Source organism: Carassius auratus, unplaced genomic scaffold (genome assembly GCF_003368295.1).
Source record: "Carassius auratus strain Wakin unplaced genomic scaffold, ASM336829v1 scaf_tig00008532, whole genome shotgun sequence".
Taxonomy (NCBI): Eukaryota; Metazoa; Chordata; class Actinopteri; order Cypriniformes; family Cyprinidae; genus Carassius; species Carassius auratus.
Window position 1 is genome coordinate 22,868 of NW_020523949.1, and position 23,243 is coordinate 46,110.

A 23,243-nucleotide genomic window follows, 5' to 3' on the forward strand; every position below is an offset into this window, starting at 1 on the left:
ATCTTGCCCTGAATGGGGCGAATCAAGTCAGTGAGAAGCTCGGCAGAAACATCTGTTAGTAACCTGGGAATGTTTAAAACAAATTTGTTTTTGCGAAAGCTTTTGGCCTTTTTATGTAGGTCAAAAATGGTCTAAGTAAACATGAATGTGCAGTATACAATACATACTGCATGCTAACCGTACACATTATGCAATAATAAACATTCACAATGGTAGTCTGTTATGTACGTTGTTGCCACATGATCTTGATTGATTCATAAAATTAAATTAGAAATCCTGTTGCACTGCAAATGTCTTTACAATTAAATCCAATGCATCCTTAATGAATAGAAGTATTTATTTCTTTTACTATTAATAAAGTATAATAAGTGATAAAGTAATAATAATAATGTGTGTTGGTGTCTGTGTCTACAGGAGTGTGCAGGTGAGCCTCTCTTCATGCTGTACTGTGCTATAAAACAGCAGATGGAAAAAGGCCCAATAGACGCCATCACTGGAGAAGCCCGATACTCCCTCAGCGAGGACAAACTCATCCGACAACAGATTGACTACAAGACGCTGGTCAGCATCACACACTCTCATAGCCACACTAATAAACATAGTATCTAATAAACTCTCACGAATTTCAGTGCTGTTATTGTGTGTGTGTGTGTGTGTGTGTGTGTGTGTGTGTGTGTGTGTGTGTGTTTGAAATCAGACAGTCTGGTCAAGGGAGGGTACTGTTCATTAGTCTCTCATACCCTGCTAAGGCTGAGATTGGGGTCCTGCAGAGGGTGTGAAATTAGATTTCTCGAGCCAGGAAATGGGCTTTTCTAGAGCCACTCTCCACACCTATGGCTTCACCGACCACAGCCCAACATCTCATCATCCTTATTCTCTTTTTTTCCTTCCAGATCTTAAACTGCGTCAACCCAGAGAACGAGAACAGCCCGGAGATCCCAGTCAAGGTTCTGAACTGCGACACCATCACGCAGGTCAAAGAGAAGATTCTGGATGCCGTCTATAAGAACATGCCGTATTCACAGAGACCCAAAGCTGTGGACATGGACCTGGGTGAGTTCAATACGTGCACACGAGTGTGATATTGCTTTCAAATTTTAAGTTAAAAATAAGTAACTAACATTTTAGAAACAATATTTAGTTACTTGGTCAATTTTCTTCACTCTAAATATGAAGGTGCAGCAGAAAGAATCATTTGAGTGAATCATTTAGTGAATGAATCAGTGTTTTTGAACAGATTCTTTCAGAGAATTTCTGCACTTGTTTGAAGGAACCAGTTGACTATATGATTCAGTTACTCACTCATAAAGAGCCACCTGTATCATTCCTGAATCAATCAGTGTTTCTGATTGAACAGTATGAGTGAATGATTTAATGACTCTTTTTGTTCAACGCTTTGAAGGAATTGGTTTACTGAATGATTCAGTAACTCAGTCATAGAGTCGTTTGTTTCATTCCTGAATTACAAATTTTTCGTTAACATCATTTTAGTGAATTATTTACTTGACTCACTCACAAAGATAAGTGATGTGATATATTCTTTATCGCATTATAATCCTTTTGAACAAATCAGTTCAAACTTGAATGATTCATTTATTCACACAAAACAATTGTTGAATTTCTTAAATAATTGAACAATGATTTCAAATTAATTAAGTGACTGAGATACTTAAAGACAATCATGTTTTGTTGCTTATTAACTCAGTGCTTTAAAAGAATCAGTTGGATAAATGATTCACTTGTTTAATTTCTGAATGAATCTGAGGTTTTTGAACAAAAAGTTTGAATGAATGATTCAATGACACACTAATAACAAAAAAGTCACTAGTCAAACTACTGCCATGACACTGCCATGACATGTAACCTGCAGAATCACAGAATTTCAATATGCTGTATAATGACCTCACTTTTTTTTTTTTAAGAAATGTAAACTTATTCTGATTTGATTCCACGTTGTCTGTAATGCATAAACAGTGATAGATATGTACACTTTTTGCGCACACACAAGAAGGTGTGTTGTGTGAGTGTGTGACCCAGGTAAAAGCTGACAGACGGTGCTGACAGACTGACTCCACATTTCATTTCTGGCACACAAACGCCCATCTCACACACACACGCCACACAAAAGCCCCCTGTCAGCGGTGCAAATCATCCTTCCAGCACCTTGGCCAGAACAATCTCCTCCATGATGATGTTCTGTCTCTATAGCTGCAGAACTGCCATTGCTTTTGTGTGTGTCTATGTGTGTGTGTTGGGGGTAGATTTCTGCAGGCATCATCTGTGCATTTGGCAACCACGTAAACTAATAAACCCCATTCAACAGAGGAGAAAATCAATGATCACTCTCACTCTGAGCCTGTCTATATCCTATCAGCTCTCTCTTTAGCATTTAATTATACCCTACCGCGCATACACACACATTTCTAACCCATGTGAAAAGACACATTCAGAGCTTTGGATCAAATCAACCTGCTTTGAGCTGGAGGAGGTTCACCGTGTCTGTTTTAATGGCAAATGTTTGATTTTTCAGAGTGGCGTCAGGGACGAATGGCCCGAGTAGTCCTGCAGGATGAAGACATCACCACTAAGATTGAAAATGATTGGAAGAGGCTCAACACACTCATGCACTATCAGGTATAAAAGAGGACACACACGCTCATACATAATCTCATGGTGCCCTCTTCTGTCTAAGTGGGTAGACATTAAAGGGGATGTATCATGGATTGTCTTTGCTCAAATGATAGAAAAAAATAATCTAATGTACTTTGCATACATATTCATCTATTCTCAATGCAAAGCTCTCTCCCCAGTGCAAAAAACTGCAAAACTTCATGCTCTTAATCAGGATTTCTTCCTAGTGAACATATAGAAATATCCTTAAAGCTTAAAATGGAATGAAAAAATCATTATGCTACAAAACTGTATATTATAGCATCTTAAAGACATCCGGAATCATTAAAAAACACAACCACAAGGACAACATGCTACAAAAAGAAATCCCCTGTATATCCATTTAACTCCTCAGACATGAAACAATAATTAGGCTTAACAAACAAAAAAATGCCCTTTATCTGACACAGTGCTCCAAAATGTCTCGCTGTGAGTGTTTGGCTCCAGGGAGACAGACAGCAGATCACACTGCACAGGACAATATAATAGAGGACAATTATTGAGCTCGGCCAGTGAACATTTTAAGTGTGTTGCTGGAAAAGTGCTTGTGTGTATGAGAGAGAGAGAGAGAATTTGTCCTTTACCTTCAGTGGATTAATTACAGCCTTTACTTTGTCTTCACTTCAGACAGCACACGTCAGAGCAGCTACCTGATAACAGCACTTATTGAGAGAGAGAGAGAGAGAGAGAGAGAGGGAGAGTGCACATTTTGCTTCTTTTTGTGTCCAGAGGAGATGCCACAAGACATGCGCACACATATTCTCACAATTATTCCTGAAAGAGCTCATCATATGTGCTGTCATAAGTGTGATCTGAGGGAGAGGCAGACATGAAAAGAAATCATACAGGAATAAAGAAATATCATTGTCTTGTCATAGCGTTGAGAACTACCTTTACAAAAATTTACCATGGTAAACATTTCCCACAAAAGACAATACTTAGTTACTAAAATGGAACTGTGATAACTGAAATTTAGCCTTAATTTTTATTTATTTCACTTTTACTTTTTTCCTTCCTTTTTTATTTTTTATTCTTATAGAAAAATATATTATATTATTATATAATATTAATATATATGTATAATATATTATATTTAATATAAAACAGATAAATATACATTGGGTATATTCCATATTATATGTTAAATTATGTTTTTATTATATAATTATATTCTTTTATCATTTTCCCTATATATTTATACAACAGTTCTTTCAGTTCTTTTCCTCAGAGTATGATATTCTAGGGATAACAGAACTACGCTTGTAATTTGGGCGGACACCCAAATCCACTATAGTTTTAAAAATAATACTGTTTTTGTGTCACTGAATGTAGTTTTAAGAGTTTTTAGCTAATTTTCCAGAGCAAATAGTTTTGGCTGAGGGCAAAATCTCATCACGTTATGTTTTATGTAACATAATACTGTATATCAGAGCGCAGCCTTTGTACGTTGTTTTCATATGGTGCAGTAGTGTGTGACATATTGAAAGTAAATCATGATCTATCTTGCTAGGGAGCTCTATACTCACTATTTGCTATATTAACTCTTGCTGTCTCCACAGAGACTGTTGAAATAGAGAGTTTAGGGAAAGAAAAGAGAAAACAGAAGGCAAGGAGCTGTAGAGAACACTGCATTAAAATGCATGACTCCTGAGCTCTCCACCAAGCACCCTCACCTCTCCTGAAATACTACGAATATGCTAATCTCTGCCATTCGTCAAGTTCCTCAATAGAGTAAGGGCATTTTTAAGAGAGCAGACAGTATAATCAGCAGCTGTGTCTCTCTAACATTTTGTGCTGTGGCTTCATAAACCTGTGGTCACCATGTTCTTCGCTGATTGCACCGGGCTGATTAGAGCACTAGTGTAAAAAAAGTTTTCATCAGTCTGAATGCTAGCTTAAACATCTTTCTCTAAGCTCTGCTGCTTCTCCCACTCGCTCGCTCTCTTTCTTCTCTTTCTCACTCATCCAGTCTAACTTGAAATCAGTGAGCCTCTTGACCTTGCGTAGGCTGAGTGACATTACAGAGGACTGGCAGCGTGTCCCTGAGGGGCCACCGTACTCTTCAAATTTCCAATTTAAATAGTCGGAGCAGCATGAGAGACACTGGCATTAACAATTCAGATAAACAGGTCTCTGTTAATGTGTGCGTTATTATCCCTCACAGAGAATGTTGCAGCAGAAGTTGTATAGCACAGTACTTTTAACTAGGAGTGTGCAAAACAATGTATTTCCAAACCACTAGTTACCTAAACCTAAACTAGATTGGCAGTCTGAACTGGTTTAGGGTGGAGTTCAGCTGGTCTACCGAAACCTGACCAGCTGACAAGTGCCCAACACCTTTCTAAAATGATCAAAACAGACAAGGTTGGATACACCAGCAGTCCTGTTTAGACTGATGCAAGTTCCTTGAGACCAACTAGTCTTACACAGTTACACAGAAAAACACCCTTTCAAAATGGGTTGAAAGGGTTGGCAAGATTTGTTTTTTCTTTTGAATGTTAGGCAGCAATTTATTTGATCAAAAATACAGTAATATTGTGAAATATGATCATTTCAAATTAGATTTAAAAATTTCATTTATTCTGTGATTTCAAAGCAACATTTTCATCAGCCATTACTCCAGTCTTCAGTGCCACATGATCTTTTAGAAATCATTCTGTTATGCTGATTTGGTGATATTATTAATGTGGAAAACAGCTGTGCCACTTAATATTTTTGTGGAAAACATGACACTTTTGTTTTTGATGAAATACAAAGTTCAAAAGAACAGTATATATTTGAAACAAATATTTTGAAACATTGATCAATAAATATTTATTCAAGATATTTATTATTCATAATAATTTGTTTTTCGGGTTTCTTTGATGAATACTTCAAAAGAAGAGAATTTATTTGAAACAGAAACCTTCCATAATATTATAAATGTCTTTACTGTCACTAGAACTCAGTTGAGTGAGTAATTCACAGACTCATAATAACTCATTCAGTCTCTTTTTTTGTTTCTGAATGAATTTGTTTTGGATCTAAATTTATTTATCATTAATAATTACAAAAATCTAGTAACTGAGTCTTTCACAGAAACAGATAGTGTGTGTGCGTTTAGCACAAGCCCTTGATGTTCGTAAGTGTAAGTAAGCTTTGTTGGCTCCAAAAGAAAATAGATAAACATCTCTTGTTGTATATCATTGTGTAAGATGCTTGGCATAGATCACTGTCGGGGGTTAAGCTGTCTTTTCCAGTGCTGACAAAGCTCAAGGACTTACAGTCTGACATACAAGCCTGTTTGTCAACTGCTCATCACTTATACTAGACATACAATGCAGACGTGCATTATATATATATACACATTATATATATAGAAATTCCCTTGGATTTCACTTTATAGGCATCTTACATTTTACATCTCAACACATTTGCCATCTGTATTATGATGCTTTCATCCATTTCAGCTGTTAAACGCCCCTCATTCTGCTGTGTTTATCATATGACAAAGGCGTTTCATGCTCTTTGTGCTAGCGTGACCGAGCCTGCCGTATTTCAAAGAAGAGACAGAATGGCGGACACATCACCTCATCCTTCCCCACCGCCTGGATGCGGCGTCTGAGTTAAAGGCGCGTTAGCTTGCGGATCGTCATCAGATAGAGCGCAGGCAGGGGGATAAGAGATACATGGGAAAAGGGGTCAGCTGTCTGCTTGATGCAAACGTTATCATGAGGAAAGCTCACCCCTTATCATTCTCACACCCACCGGCGGCCCGCCTGCCTGGCTGAGGATTATCCCTCAAGGGCGAATGCATCTCCCCTCCGTCATTTTGGCTCCATACGGCTGACTCCTTCACCACAGAGACCCACTAGATTGTGCATGTGGCAACACGGTAGGCTACTGTAGGTGGTGTAGAGCCAAAAATATAAGTCACAAACCCCATTGCCCAAAATAATGTTCTCCAGTGACTAATATTTGATGCTTACCAGCCATACCAGTTCCACAACCCACGGAGGGAGAAAGTGAGCTATAAAAAAAAAGACGTTTGTGAGTGTCATCCCACTCGGCCGCCTCTCTGAGGTGATTCGTCCACAGTTCTGGACTCTTTCAAGTGTCTCTCCAGTCAGGCTATTAGGCCACTCTGCAGTGAGGGTCGGCTGACGAGAAACCTGAACTAATAGGGTTGGAGCTTATGGGGGTGTACAGGGGCTAAAGTAACACCATCATCAGCCGTGAGAGTGTAGGGAGGTGAGTGAAGTCTCCTAACTACCCTCAGCCTTCACAGGAGCTCAGGAGGTGCTTATCGTCTCCATTATAGTGGACAGAGAGGTTTTCTGAAATGAAATGGACTTGAAATGTGATGTTTGATGTTGACAGGAGATCTTAAGACTGTGGCACCTGACCTAGTTCGCTAGTATCTGAGAGACCTTTGGCTTATAAATGAGGATGTTGACCTATTTTCAGTAGCTGTTGGTGAATGAATCAAACTTGAAGTTTTTATTAATAATTAAGAACTGTTTCTTGAGCAGCAAATCAGCATATCACAGTCATTTCTGAAGGATTCGGAAGAGTAATTGCTGCAATATTGAGAGTGATAATTATTGAATCTCTGAAACACATTTATTATATCCTCTGTATTACAGCTAAACACAAAGACCAAGATAGGCACCTCAAAATCAGATAGTAAGAGAATCGGCTAGGATTTTGCCAGCTTGGTTTCAAAGTTGAAGTTGCTTTCTTGTGCTGAATTGAGGTTGAGTCAGTTGTGTTTGTGAGGGTGGACCTCATTTCCTCTGCAGCCCTTGACAGTTCAGATTAATACAGAAGATCAGATGGAGCGCGAGCACTCACAGAGCAGACAGAGAAAAATGGAGAGTTTCACCCCAATGTGTAAAAGTCCTGGACTCCATAACCTCGTCTTTCCTCATCCGTTTCTGCTTTCTCATCTCTAAATGACTCAATCACTACATTCCCTCGCCTGTCAAACTCTTCCTGTTGACCTGCTTTTGTGTTTGTATTTTTACCATTACCCTCCATTCTATGTGTTAGCTACTCTTTTTCAATCTGTGTACATGAATCCAGCTGCAGCTATTGTTGATTATAGTTTGGATTATTTATTTATTTATTTATGCTATTTCATATTATTAAAAAGCTCATCTTCAGGTTATTCTTTTTTTTATTATTATTATTTATTATTAAAAAATTACTATTATTTTTAGCATATTTTATCTATTGTGAAAAGTAGCAACATTTTGCAACACTTTTCCCCCCTCTAATTTAATAATTTTATTTATGGGATGGATTATAAGTAGTTGCTTAGCAACAGGGGTATAAAAAATATGCAAGCTCAGCACCATTTGTCAGTTTGAGCTACTGCAAAATTGCATTCATGATGTCCAAATCTTGGTGTTGCATGTGTATTTAATTTCCTTTTTCCTTTCTCTTCTTCTTGGGCCATTCATATTGCAGTTTACAGCTTCATTTTGTAGTCTGTAAGCTCGGTACTCACCTTTCTGGAGTGTACAAGGCACAACAGGCAGTGAATGATGCCATTACATTTCAATGAGCCTCCCTCTCTCTCTTTTACTCCATCAGTCATCTTTGAGTGCTGTAGAGTGACGTGCATCCCCGTGAAGGAGATCTTATGTGCTGTCATATGTAAATGTGGGTTTCTTGTCTAATCACAATCTTTCTTCTGTGTGAAACATGAGAGACGAAACTCTGCTTTTACCCAAGAAGAGGCTTTAATGCGCATTTGATCCGAGAACACAGCGTGAACACCCCTTATACATTTATAACTAGAACAGGTCTTTTTGAAGCACTTTAACGTTGCTTTATTTCAGCACTGGGGAGAAACAGAACCATTTCACAGCCTTTCTGAGAAGCAATAGATATGTACTGAGAATCTGTTCTGCAAAAATATATTTAATTCTAAAGTAATAACAACTCCTCAAAAGCGTAATAAAACAGCATTAGTTGTGCTCCAATATCTTGAACGTTTCTTGATAATAAGAGGCTGTGAAACCAAAAACTGTGAAATAAGGATTACAGGGAAAAGATAGAAGCTTGACTTAAACTTTGTTTTTTCCTGTGCAGGTATCAGATCGCTGTGTGGTTGCTTTGGTGCCCAAGCAGACATCCTCCTACAACATTCCACCCACAACTAGCATCTCTCGAACTTCTATCAGTAGATATGGTGAGTATATTTGTCAGATCATAATGATGGTGGCATTGTCTTTATAGCTAATTAGAAGTTAGAAGTTTGTTTATTGTTCTACAATACAAAGGTCTTTGAGGTAAATACACAGCTGAAGATTGGCTTTAAATTATAACTGTGCGCACAAGCCACGTGCCTCAGTTTGGCTTTGCAGGCCATATGATTCCTCAAGGGAGCCTTCTAAGCACCAGAGAATGAGAGCAGAAGTGAGAGACCATGTCAGGAAGGATAAGAGGAAGAGAGAGAGATGTTAGCAGTTAGTGTGAAGCACAGTTATGCTGATTTCTCTGCTGAGTTTGGATGCCACCCGTAATGGACACATTAGCTCCTTCCCCATAGCGTTGCTTTGAGGGAGTGCCACAGGGCTCCCCATCTGGCCCGTTCTCATTTTCCATCACACCGAGCTGCAGGCCACTCTCTGATTGCTAATTATGCACCACCGATGATACTTCACACGGGCAAAATAACTCGAATGACACACAGCCAAATTCCAGGGCCAGCGATGAAATGGATCCCCTTGTGCGTTGTCACCTAGCAACCCTGCCAAACGACACACAGAAACATCTCACCTGGCTTCAATTCACTAGATCCACGTGAAAAGCTGCCCATATCTACGTATTACATGATTCTGTTAATCAAAGCTCAAGGATGTGTCTCACGTATATGCGGTATAATGAAAGAGTTTAATTATCGTCTCTTATCATTTGTAAACATAATGACATTTAAAGTTCAGGGAACACTTCAAACGGCCAAAGACGCAACAAGCAACCTGAGAAATACTCTATAAAGCTATCTTAATTTCTCAGCCATGCTCTAGTTAACCAGCAAACCTTAATCTTTTTGTATCCCCCCAACCAACCCCAACCAAATTTGGTAGTAAAGAGTTTTTAGGGTCACGCTTGGCACTTTGATCTATTTTATTGCAATAGGCTTATTGTATATTTTAGGAAACTCATTCAATAGGAATGAGATGGCACAACAACACTGTTTTGGGCTGTTTTTACAACCTGCTCTTGGTTGTGGTGTAAAAAAAGCAGCTATCTCATCTGGCAGAGCCCTGATGCCCATCAATCACACCATGGCACAGCGGGCACAGCTGTGCACAGGCACCCGCTGATTGATTCATATCAATTTAATGCTCAACACTTAGCAGCTCGGCTCAATTTAGCATGCCAGCACCCCCGGCCCAAAATAACACACTGCTCACACACCTTTGACTGGTTGAAGTGAGCAACATTGTAAACGCACATTGAAAGATTATATTTGTATGTGATCAAGCATTTATCCCATAATTGTTTTTTACTGCATATATATATATATATATATATATATATATATATATATATATAAACCCTACTATTTTTAACATTTTTATGCCAGCAAAGAAAAAGCAACAGAAAATTTCGTGACTTTTTATATTTGACAATGCAGGAAAAACACCACAAAAGTGATGGTAAAGGCAAGTTAGTCTTGTTAAGTTAGTCAAGTTTTCTGTAGTGTATACACACATATACATCCTAGCAGTAATCCCTCAATGCCAATACTGTGGCAATGGCCAGAAGCACTGTAAGTTGGCAGTAGCTTAAGGTGGATTGAAACTGCAATCCACTTCTTCCTTTACCCCACTCTGCTTACACCACTATTTCTCTTGGGGCTCTCCCTTGTGAAGCTGATCTGCTCAAAATTCCACTTCTGTCTTGAAATAGCCAGGGATATTTGCCTTGCTTTGGCTTTTCACATGCCCTTTGAAGCCAGGTGATGAGGACAGAAACTGAGAGAGAGACTTTGAAAGGACGTGAAATAATATATCGCACCATTGTGGGAAGCCAATCCGACCTCCCAAGAGAGCACTCAACCACTGTGAAAAAAGCCACACATCTAATTGGAGAAGTGAGCAAGAGACTGATTACTTCACACACAAAGATGGAGGGGACAAGGAGATGAGATGGATGAGCAGGGAGCTTAACTCATTAGAAATCTTTAGATGCATTGATTAGGTCCTGCGATGCAGACATTTAAAGCATGTCTGCTGCACAATGAATCAGGATGAGCCAATTATGAAGCCTTTGAAGAAGAGGCCAGAGAGCGTTGACTCATCTTGCTCGGTCTTGAACAATACAGAGATGAATCCTCTACAGAGAGGGAGAGAGAGAGAGAGGAGGAACGAGATGGTTAGACAGAGTAAATGAAATGTGAGAGGGCCACGCTCTTTCTGTTCATCCCAAAGAATGGCAACGTGGAAGAATGGAGAAGATCATAATCCTCTTTCTTTTTCTCCCTCTCTCTGTTCCCACAGACTCGTCATTCCGGTACACTGGCAGTCCGGACAGCCTGCGCTCCCGTGCTCCTATGATCACCCCGGATCTAGAGAGTGGAGTCAAAGTATGGCACCTGGTGAAGAACCATGAGCACGGAGACCAGAAGGAGGGTGACCGCGGCAGCAAGATGGTGTCTGAGATCTACCTCACTCGCCTGCTGGCCACTAAGGTAACACATCTGCTTTTAACGGTTAATTTCAAACACAAATAAATTTTTTTAATTTTGACTTGCCATTTTTTATCAACAAAATCAATTTACAAATTATGTGTGTGGTGCAGGAGCATTTCCTCTGAGCTGGTGCCTCTTCAAAAATATTGGATCAGAAAGAAATTCGTAGTGGAAAAATAAAACATCTGCAGAATTACAAAATATAACTTGTGTATAAATCGCTATGAATCACATAAAAGTGTATAAATCGCAAATTTTTCTAAATAAATATTGTCCAACAGTGACACCAGCAGGTAAATTTGTAAAGTTTTAACAGTTCCCCAAAAGCTTGCAGTGAGTTTGGTGGAGGGTTTTTGAGAATGAATGGGAGACGTCACATAAGAGGAGACAATGTCTCCATTGTGACATGATTGGATATGTCTGGTTGTGATTGGTTCACGGGATCAATCCCACCTCTTGTGTTCGTGCGTGTTCACAAATCTGTCTGAATGAACAGTGTAACAGTGTTAATGGGAAGACTAATTTAAAAAAGCAAGTAAACAACCCAAAGAGTGAGATACTGTATAACCACTTCGCTGCATCAAAATAAGATATGGCAAATGGCATGAAAACAGGATCTGTGGGAGTTTTAATGATCAGCTTGGAGAAATTTTTAATCTCCGTCAGTTACCAGTATTTACCAAGCTTTGAAGACTGATGATCTGAAAAAAAAAAAGTTAAAAGTTAACTATTAAAAAGAATAGCTGAACATAAGTTCCCAAATAAAATATATTGTTTATAAAATGTTTACTGCCTTGATTTATTGTTTTGTAATAAATGTAGAATGCTTAAAAACACTAACATTCAATTTCATACTTGGGTTTACAAATAGAATATTTGTTACATTGTTAACGTAAAAAATATTAAATAGAATTTTACATTTACTTATAGTGTAAGTAATGTTTATTTAACTAAGAAAATGTGACTGGGACATGAATTTATATTTGATTTTTAAAAAAAAAAACGAATTAGAAAACTTTTGAAGAGTCTGATATACTTGACTGACATACTCTAAAGTTCACAATGAAAATGGTCATGGAGTACTAAATTACAAGTGTACAAAAAACCTTGACTGACTTTATGGGTGGACATCAAGTACAAAACAAATGAAATTCTAGAAAAGTGTTTAACAATCAGTCTTTCTTTTAATTAGGGTACACTGCAGAAATTCGTGGATGACCTGTTCGAGACTCTTTTCAGTACGGTGCACAGGGGCAGCGCGCTTCCATTAGCTATTAAATACATGTTTGACTTCCTGGATGAACAAGCGGACAAGCACAGCATTCATGACACTGACGTCCGCCACACCTGGAAAAGCAACTGGTGAGAGGACACACTATACTCAACCACAGGACAAAAAATGACTGTTGTTTTTATCCGGTATCTGCAATTCAAACCAATGTAACTTTTCTCTTTCTATGTGTGTGTCTGTCTATCCTCCGCAGCCTTCCTCTGCGTTTCTGGGTGAATGTGATCAAGAATCCCCAGTTTGTTTTTGACATCCATAAGAGCAGCATCACTGATGCGTGTCTGTCTGTGGTTGCTCAAACCTTCATGGACTCGTGCTCCACATCTGAACACAGATTGGGCAAAGACTCGCCCTCTAATAAGTTGCTTTATGCTAAAGATATCCCCAACTACAAGAACTGGGTAGAAAGGTAATGAATTTAATTGTAATTTTTTTTCTCTCTTATTTTTGTAGTATTTTGTAGTATTGACTGTTGCCCCCTGGTGGTCTCCACAGGTACTATGCCGACATCAGCAGGCTTCCAGCCATCTCCGATCAGGACATGAACGCGTATTTGGCTGAACAGGCACGACTGCACTCCAATGAGTTTAACATGCTCAGTGCCCTCAACGAGATTTACTCCTACATTAGCAAGTACAGCGAAGAGGTGAGGCGAAATATCAAAACAAACCGTCAGCCCTCATTTTCTAAACATCCTTATTGATTGCTTGCATTATATCAATGCAGACCGACTTCTTGGCTCAGTTTATCTGCTCTGTACTGAAATCGACTGGCTTCACTAACTAAAATGCCTGAATATAGCCACAAAAAACTGTGTTTATGGATTGATGGTTCTAGGCTTAGAGTGTCACAATAAAAATACACTGGAACGTTACGTCAAAGCCAGACAATGTTTCTTGTATCTAGAGTAATTATATTAAAAATAATATTTTACTGAAGTCTAGCTGACTGGTGATTGGTTATTAAACCACGATTTAGTAGCCAAAAGTTGATGGCTGTACTTATATATATATATTTACTGGTGTAATTACTCAATCATAAACACTTTGTCCAAAATCAATACAGCCATATTTGTGAAATAACTAGCCGTTTGAAACAAGAGGTACTCATGAAATAGAGTTTCACAGAATGATGTCATCTTTCTCCAGTGTCTAAAGCCAGCGGCAGCAAGTTTTAGAGTCACACACACACTTATGCTTAGTGTGGGGACAGACCGAGAGCGAGAATGAATGGGCTTCTGATGAGGAAGATTACACACAGCTAGATCACTGACAGCCACTCTGACACAAAGAGCGTTAGAGTAGGGCCCACGATGGAGATGTTCCAACCGTAATGGCAGCTCCACTCAGGGGACCCATTAGTCTGACCTTTACTTTACACAGCATTTAGGACACTGCCAAAAGCCCGGAGACACAGCTCCGGCTGCAACCTCTCCTCTCGCTCTCATGTAAATATCCTTTCGTTGGTTGCTGGTCTGTTTTCTCTTGTCCTCACATTCACGTATACTCTCAATCTCTCTTTTCTGCGTGTCCTTTTCATTCTTTTGTACACAGGGTCTGTCTTTCTACAAATAGAGCAGTGATTACCAATGCAGGAGTATGTTTATACCAGGGGTACTTCAGATTCCAGAGGGTACTTGGGAAAATTTCTATGTAGATTAAATCAGTAAATTTACATTGAATAATTTAAAACCAATTTTAGAGGTGTCAACATTTTAATTTTTGCCTTTTTTTAAGGAGTTTGGGTTAGGCAATTTGTGTGGATGACGCAGCGGCTGATTGTACATTATGTTGCTTATATACAGATAATTATTTAAATAAATATTAAAGTCCACACACACACACACACACAATATTATATAATAATACATCATATAAAATGATTATAATGTAAGTTAATATAATTTCTGTGGATGACACAACAATAGTGCAAATTTTGGTGTGAATGTACAGCTATTTATCTAAATAAATGAAAAGGAAATATAAATATTAGTTAAAAGGTTAGTGTGTGTGTGTGTGTGTGTGTGTGTTTATATATATATTTATGTAGTAAGTACTGTATAATAGTATATATAAAAATATATGGACAAAATGTATGTAAATGTAAAAATATAAAATGTATCATCTTTCGTGTAGATTTTAATGTATTTTATTCCATATTTAATTTGTATTTCTGTATTTATTATTAATCCGCAATTCAAGTTTTGAATGTTGATTTGAGTTGTATAGTATGTCTTGTAGACATTAATGTAAATATCATTACTAAACTGCAATTCAAGTTCTTTTATATTTGAAGTTTCCTCTGACACAGCTCTTTGCATCTTTGCATCAGTGAATTGAGCCGTGTGGGAGGCAAACAATGTTTGGAAGCACTAGTGTAGACCATCAAGCCACCTGCTTGTGTTTATTTTCCCAAAAAAGAATAAGCAAGCGCAATGCTAAGAGGAGAACATTCTTTTGTTCACCCAGCCAAATGTGTGCGGTGGGACATTCTGTACCTGCATGCAGTAATTCAGATTCATTATACAATGCGAATAGGACAACTGAAAATAATTACCTCTGTCAGCGCTCTGGAGCACTTAACCTGATGAGAGAAGGAGAGCGAGAGAGAGAGAATATGCGCTCTTCTTAAAATGAAGGCGACTGAATCAGACACAATGATGTGGAGAGTGCTCCTGCAGCTGTGCTGAAATGCATGAAAAATTCAGTGCACGCGCTCCTCGTCGAGTACATGCTCACGCTGTGAACCTGGAACACATGCTCGCAGCGGCTGGAGGAGTGTTGACCTGCCCCATAGCTACAGCCGCGGAGACGAACCCAGCAGATGTGGGCCCAACTTCGCTCTGATGGCAAGCGTACTGGGAATACTGGGATGCTAGTAGAAGATGAAAAAGACATCTAGTGCATCTCAATCCAGTTGATGGCTTTCAAATTTGACTTTTATGCATGAATGCATCTCAGTTTGATGGTGAAGTGACACTAATGTGATTCCTTATTATCTGTGGGATAACAGTTCGCCAGGCTGAGCCAAACTTGGTTTAGATTTTGTCTGGGGTGATAAAGCATGTATTGAAGATCCTCAGGTTGCAGAGTAAAACATTCGTTATGATACACACAAGAACATGCAGTGGTGGAAATAGTTAAGATTCACTGGGTTTCCTCTAGGGGTGCTTCCATCAGGTGCGTGATTTCACATAGAGCAGCTGTTAGTACACAGAGCCGTTGTTAATAGAGAAGATGCGCAAATCCACTTCATTTTCAGCGTTTATTGGCGCATCTTCTCAGTTAACAACGGCTCTGTGTAGTAACAGCTGCTCTATGTGAAATCACGCACCTGATGGAATTAACCGCTGATTAGAGAACTGGCTTTACTGACTAGATGCGCATTAACGAACGGCCGATCGAGATCGGAGCACCCCTAGTTTCCTCAGTAGGGGAGACATTAAACAGTTAATTTGGATTATTATTGTTATTTTGCTGTGAATATGAATAGATGGCATCCAAATGAGCTTGACTACACATTACTAAATATAATTTTTGATCATTTTATTTATATTACAAAAAAGTAAGACTTGCATGGCATTTGACCAGTTGACAGTTCCTGTAGTCACTTTCTTTATGATTTGATGTATGATATCAAATGCAGAGTGAACATTCTTCAAAATGTTTCCTTCTGTGTTCCATAGAAGGAGATGTTTGGATTTTAACAGAAGCACAGACTTTTCAGTAACTCCTTTAAAGTGCTTGTAAAGTTCGGATAAACATGTCAGTCGAGCAACATAGTATTTATAAAGCTGGAAATATTGGATCGCTGTGAGCTTTAGAGCAGTGAACCAGATTGTCTTTGTTTACAATCAGTCATTCTTTTGCAGTTACAAGAGGAGATTTCCACATAGACGACCCTCCAGTGCTCTCATGTCCACCATTTTAGATTTTGAAAGCTATCATCTTGGCTCACTAGACATCCCAGTATTGATTTAGTTTCACTGTTTTTCACTGTTTGATGTGCAAATGAATGGCAGACAGAAGCCACAATGCCACTTCCTGCCATGGTCCTCTGACACCGCAGTCAGAGATTATGACATGAGCACAGAGAGGGGTCGATCCCGTCTGCCCGCCCCCCTCTCAACATGACTCGACATATTTGACTGCTCTGTTTTCAGAAAAACACACAGAGATGGAAATGAGAGATGGCACTCTGCAGTTTGGGTCAGACTCAAGTTATACTTTCCTTTTTAATGAAATATTCATGAAATGAAGTCTCTGGCAGTTTTTCTCTCAGAGACTGAAAATTAGTCCAAGTCTCCTGTCACAGTGAGCAGTAACTGGTAGGTGATAATTAGATGTGGAGTATGCCGTCTGAAGAACGTGTCTGGTGTTTAATGGTTGCCTGAAACAGTTTTATGTTTTAGTTGAAACATCACCTTTGTTCACATTGAACCCAATTCTACAGTGATTAATGCCTTCCTGTGTCCTTTTCCTAGATCACCGCTGCACTGGAACAGGACGAAACAGCGAAAAAACAACGATTGGCCTACAAAGTGGAACAACTCATTGCCGCCATGTCACTGGAGAGCTGAAAGAAACACAAAGCTGGAACGAAGGACGAAAGACCTTCAATTAGTCAAACCATCATCCAAAGCCTCTTCACACAAAAGAGAGAAACACTGGCTAGAGACTCGACACAAACAATACTTGTGCTTTTTTTCTACACTTTTGTGAAGAAGTCACCTTTAAGACCATTGGACAACTATTTGATGAAAGCAAGTCACAAGGCTTTGGAGTGGAAACTATGGAGTTCTGTTTTCAGTTGTCTTTCATTTTGGACGAGCAGCTTCCTGGAACTTTTTTTGTTTACCTGGATTGTTGTTTTTTTCTTCCTTTAGTTCTTCTGGTTCAATGTGCCTTGCATTGATTTACGTGATGAATGCAAGACATCGATACTTCCTCAAAAATGTGCTTGCTAAAACCATTTCATGAGGATTTGACTGAAGGAAACGGACATCTACTGCCTCGCCATTACCGTCCAGTTGATGGCTTTTACTTCCAAATTTTATTTTTATACATGAGTGCTTTTTGAGTTTGTTTCATTGAGTCAACTAGTATAATTCCTCATTGTTGGTGTGGCAAAAGTTTAAGTCTCTTTCTTTCCTCGGAAAGCAGCGGCTGCTACCAACACACGTGTGCATGTCGACATGCTAGTACAAACTTAGACTTTCGATTCCAACTGGCCTGAGAGACCACAAGGCATCGACATTGTTTGGGAAATAATGACACGCCAACAAAAAGGGGGCCAAAGTTCGACCAGCATGTCCCTAATTCTCTTGGATTGACCAGAAGCCAGTATCAAACTGGATGAACTCCGCCCTATGGTCTCTCTATGTGCATATGTCCTGGTTTCTAAATGTAAGCGTATGTGAATGTACAAACATTACTCTATTTTGTCTTCGCATTTTTGTTGCTTTTCTAAAACAGGAGTCAGTTGAGCTGATCTCCTCAGCACGACGTCCTAAAGAACTGAAAATCCCTCTCCATAATAGCGCTGCTTAGATTCAAATACGCAAGTGGCGACGAGTAGCACTTTCAGCTCAAATGACAAATGGAGAAACCCCACCTTCCCTTTCAAACAAATGGACTCGCTTGAGATCATCTTACCAGAGAGTATTAATTATTATGTATGGTCCAATGTGTGTGTAGTCTGCATGCATTATACAGTACCTCATATAAAGAAAAAAATAGTCTCCTTTCCCATTTACTCCTATGTTTAAGTGCCAAGAGGTCACGTGAGTTCTGGAGGACTCAGAGCAATGCCGATGTAATATACCATGTCACTTCCTTGCTGTACACACCCGTCGGGATAAAGTGCCAAAAGATCACTTATTTACCCACTTGTCGGTTGATGCTTTATTAAGGGAACGGACCCTGTATACTGTTAAAAAAAATAAAAAAAATTGATCTCTGGTTTAGAAGGTTCACTTGCAAATTCAGGTACGAGAAGACCATGAGCTTGGAATGGTATTGGTAAATATAAAGTATTTGTAAAATACTTTAGGTGTCTGGGATCTTGATTGCTTGAGTGGGTTCTTTCCAATCTCTTTTATTCCTCCGCCTGACATGAAGTATGTCAACAGAACGCATGAACAAAAGACAACATAGTTTTCATTTATTATGCATGATGGCAGGTAGAGCTGTTTTTGAAGATCATCCAAACCAAAATAGACAAGGTCATCTTAGGTTCTTCTTAACTTCTCCTCAGCTCAGTTTATATGGTAAAAATGCAGTATCGGATGTGAAGAAACGGACTGAAAAAGCTCAAATGGCGCTTGTTGTTTTTCCCCCTGTGGCCTTAGAACATTGAATCTGTTGTTTCTAGTTCATTTAATCAGCGACGTGTCATTTTTCTTCGTCTTTGTTAGCGGTGTTTGAGACTAATCAGATAAAGAGAGCCAATGTGATGATGGAGAAGGGTGGAAGAGGCATGCCCTCGCCCAGACGGGTGCTGGGTGGTGTCTGCTGGAGTATTTGAGAAGCATAAGAATGAGATGGAGAGAGAGACAGACCCCTTTAGCTTCAGATTCCTCCTGCTGCTTTGAAGCTCGCCTTTGATCTCAACTAGTTTGTGCACAGTGTGATCAGGAGATTAAAAAAAAAAAAACATCAAAAATAGGTTCCAGTGCAAGAGATTACAAATGAAGAGCTGCATGAAAGACAATGAATGAATCTGTTAAAGGAATAGATCACCCAGAAAATTCTGTCAGCGTTTACTCGTCCTCATTCAAACCTTGTTCGACTTACTTTCTTTCATGAAACACAAAAGGAGACATTTGGAACTATATTTTGGACGATCTTTCACATACAATTGCTATTAAAAGCAAATGATACTTTCATTTGTCACAAAGGATGGAAAAGAGCATCATGAAGTAGTCCATATGTGCTATACAGCTATACAGAAGTTTATCTTCTAAAATCATTCAATAGATGTGGGAAAGTTATAAACCAAAATTTGTGAATAAATAGTTTAGACTGGTTTAGGGAACTAATCCAATAAGTTCTTTCAAAAGATCTGCATTTCCCAAAAGCATTGTATGCTTATGTACATCATAGACCCATTGGGCCTCATTTACCAAACGAACATACCACAGAAAATTGGGTGTACGTTCATTTCAACGCAAAACTTGGAATTTATCAGTACGGACGTGAGCGTTGGCTACGATAAAATCTCACATCTGTACGCAAAGTTTTTGAGTTACCCGAACTTGTGCGCAGCATAGTAAATATGATGGAGAATTGTAGAATGACAGCATTTTTTATTTTCCTGACCGACAACCGAAGCTCATTAGTCGATTGTTAACCAGTAAGATTAAAATGTTTTTAGCTTTATATGCGTGAATAGCAGTGTAAACATGAGGATTCAATCGTCGCATCGAGCACCTGCAGTGCTTCTGTGAAAGGAGAAAACTGAAATTAAATCTATAAATTTTATCAAATGAAAAGTATATAATAGGCTATAATATAATGAACAGATTAACAATTGGAGAAAAAAAAACACTGCAACAAATATAGGCTACGCTCATTTTTGTGACACTTTTAAAGCATTTTATTTATTTTCTTTGTATCTTTATATGATTTTTATTTTATAGTTTAATATATACTTTTATATAGCTTAATTGTTTGCATTTACAAGGTTAATGGGTGTTTTTGGAGTAAGATCAATGTCTCTTTCTTGAGATTACTTCCTCTTTTTGGCCGGGTTTTGTTTCTCTGTGTCATAAACTCTAGAGGAAAGGCTTCTAAACCGGGATGTTTTTAGGGGTGTGATATTCAAATGAGGATTGTTTTCTGCTGCCACATTTATCAACATGCAATCATTCGTACAATGAGATTGGTGGTATATGGATGTTTCATGAATCACACGTGAACTCTGTCGTAAGTTAATTTGTGCACACGGATCTGCACTCTTTCCGGCGTTGGAATGAGGCCCAATGAAACCAACAGAGCTACGATCAACTTAGGCTTACGATGCTTTTAGGAAATGCAGCCCTGAATCCCAAAAAATTATTCAGAGCTATTACATGAAAAAAAAAGGAAAAGTTTAAGGAAAATAATGTCAGTTTCTCACACAAAATTATTGCACTGCTGTGTTATTTTTATGAACTTCTTATGGCACTTTTGTGTCCTTTTCGAAAGTTGAAAGCTTTATAATGGAATTATGGCTACAAAAAAGATCTTGTTCAGTATATTTGTCCACTATCAATATCAAAGCATGCTTTATAAAATAAATAAATAAATAAAAACCTTTATTCATTTTACCTCATTGGCAGATATTTTATTTTATTTTAGGCAAAAACTCAAGTTTAAATAAATTTCTCAGAAAACAAGACTTCTTATCTTAAATAATTTTGCTTGCCAAGTAAATTAGGCTACTTATTGATTTAAGTATGTTTAGATGTTCTCTTCTTGTGTTCACTGGAAGAAAGTAAGTCATTAAAATATGACAAGATTTTTTGGGGATGAACTATTATAGGATGACCTATAGTAATTCTACTCTTCCTGAACAACCACACATTCCTCTAACAAACGCTTACTGTATAGTCAACATATGTGAATTTACAAGCCATGTTGCATGTTAGTGATATTAGGGTACATGAAAAGCTTCTTTTGGTTATCCAGTCTTCCCCGATTTCCATTCATCAGAGCTCATCCCAGCTCTATAAGGGCAAGAGACCTTCCGTAACCCCACAGCACTTGAGGATTTCCTAGGATGCGGCTCAGTTTTAATGTGAACCTTGTTTGCTGCCACATTAGTCAGGGAGAGACTACTCTCTTGCTTCTGAAAAAAAAATGCAGAGAACAAAATGTATTCTGGTCCTAACGTTTTGTTTGAAATGATGTGGCACAGGAAATTGCACTTTGTTGAGAGAGATTTCAGTAGCTCAACGCTTATTAATGTTTATTAGAAGACATTTGATCCCTCGAAAAAAGAAAAAAAAGAGAGAAAAGTTAATTATAATTTTTATTGCGCTATTCTGCAGAGCAGAATAAAATTTGACAGCACTGGGCAGCTTTCTGAAATATCAGCAGTCATCTGTGGCAGTCACAACTGCTGCAAATTTTATATATTTGGCACGAATCGACAGTGTTGGAATCAATTTTGTGCACTTTTTATTGTTTTTAGCTCATGTTTTGCTCTGTGATGGAATAGCATGCTACAAACAAGTGAAATGTTCATATTCTCTTCATATTACTGATCGTAGGAAACAAAAAACGAGAGCAAGAAAGACTTTTGTAGTTGGTTTAATCACCTAAGAGGTAAATATCCTTCCATTTTCAATCACGCAAAATTATAAACGAATCTCTCTTTGTAGACACTGGAGTTCTGTAACATAGTACATAGAAATAATAATGACCTTGATGATGATGATAATAATAACACTTATGGTTGTCTGTTCTTGTTGTTTTTTAAGTGTTGTGAAAATTGTAAGAGAGTTAAAATATTTAAAAAGAAAAAAAGTTGGTCTTGTTTTTTTAATTGCTTTTGTTTTGTTATATTATATTACTGTGTACCTATTGTAAATATGAAGCACACCTATTTTGCAAGCCAAGGATTCACTTTGTACTGTTGTTATATATAAATAAAATTTACTGGTTAAAGATGATGGTTCTGCTCGACTCATTGAGAAATATCCCTGTGGTATACGCTACCCTGTCATTACTCTGTCAGCCCAAGGGGAAAAATGGCCACACATTCATTCCACTAAGTTGGGGTTAATCTAGGGATGCAATTTAAACCCTGCCATCAATGAACACTCAGACTCGCTGCATAACAAGGTAACCGATGGAGCTTAAACAGCCCAGCGCTGCAGTTTGTCTTCTCACGTGGCCATTATCCCTAGCTGGACATTTCTCTCACACCACACTCAGACAAATTACATTACAGTGGTAATGGGCCGGGGGTTTCTGATTGGATGACCGTGTAAAATGCTCCCAGAGGGGCTGAGGTGGATGTGCCGGTTTTTAATCAATACAGATGTCTGGTTAGGCAAGAAGATCACCAAATACAGCCTAAGTCAATGTGTTTTATAACAAAATAAATTTATCGCAACCTTGATTCACTGTTTTTAAACACAAAGTACGTCCGCTGTCGACCATTAAGGTGACCCTATTCCATAAGACTCATCATTAACAGCTGAATGTTGTTGTAACATCTGACAGGTAGTGATTTAGTGGCATACTGTGGTTGAGTAAACATTCAAAATTCACTCAGATGAAACATTAAATGCATGTCTAGGATATGTATGTGTGCTGTCAGAATATTGACAAGACTAGCATTAGTACCATGCCGTTGTACCTGCACTCTCTCACATCGTTAACACATGCCTTCACACTTGTGTTTTTCCTTCAACATTTAAACAGGTTCATGTAACCCCAATTCATAAGAAAACCACTCTAACCTCAACTCTTTTAGAGAACTACAGACCGTTTTCCCTATACCTTTAATTGCAAAAACACTTTTACACAAGTTGTTCAACCAAGCCTCTGCCTTTCTCACACTGAACAACCTCCTGGATAGTTACCAATCTGGCTTCAGAAGTGAACATTT

The 23,243-nt window shown here is 38.4% G+C and overlaps 1 protein-coding gene across 1 annotated transcript in view; it reads left to right on the forward strand.

Moving 5' to 3' along the window:
• Positions 1 to 22,294, forward strand: part of LOC113072075 (plexin-A2) — a 43,984-nt gene extending 21,690 nt beyond the window's left edge. Inside the window, exons 8-16 of the mRNA XM_026245215.1 lie at positions 415 to 561; positions 894 to 1,053; positions 2,531 to 2,634; positions 8,749 to 8,848; positions 11,166 to 11,356; positions 12,549 to 12,718; positions 12,841 to 13,053; positions 13,140 to 13,290; positions 17,128 to 22,294. Of these exons, the coding sequence (XP_026101000.1) occupies positions 415 to 561; positions 894 to 1,053; positions 2,531 to 2,634; positions 8,749 to 8,848; positions 11,166 to 11,356; positions 12,549 to 12,718; positions 12,841 to 13,053; positions 13,140 to 13,290; positions 17,128 to 17,223 (1,332 nt within the window). The 3' untranslated portion in view covers positions 17,224 to 22,294. The remainder of the gene's footprint in view (positions 1 to 414; positions 562 to 893; positions 1,054 to 2,530; positions 2,635 to 8,748; positions 8,849 to 11,165; positions 11,357 to 12,548; positions 12,719 to 12,840; positions 13,054 to 13,139; positions 13,291 to 17,127) is intronic.
• The last annotated feature ends 949 nt before the right edge of the window (positions 22,295 to 23,243 follow it).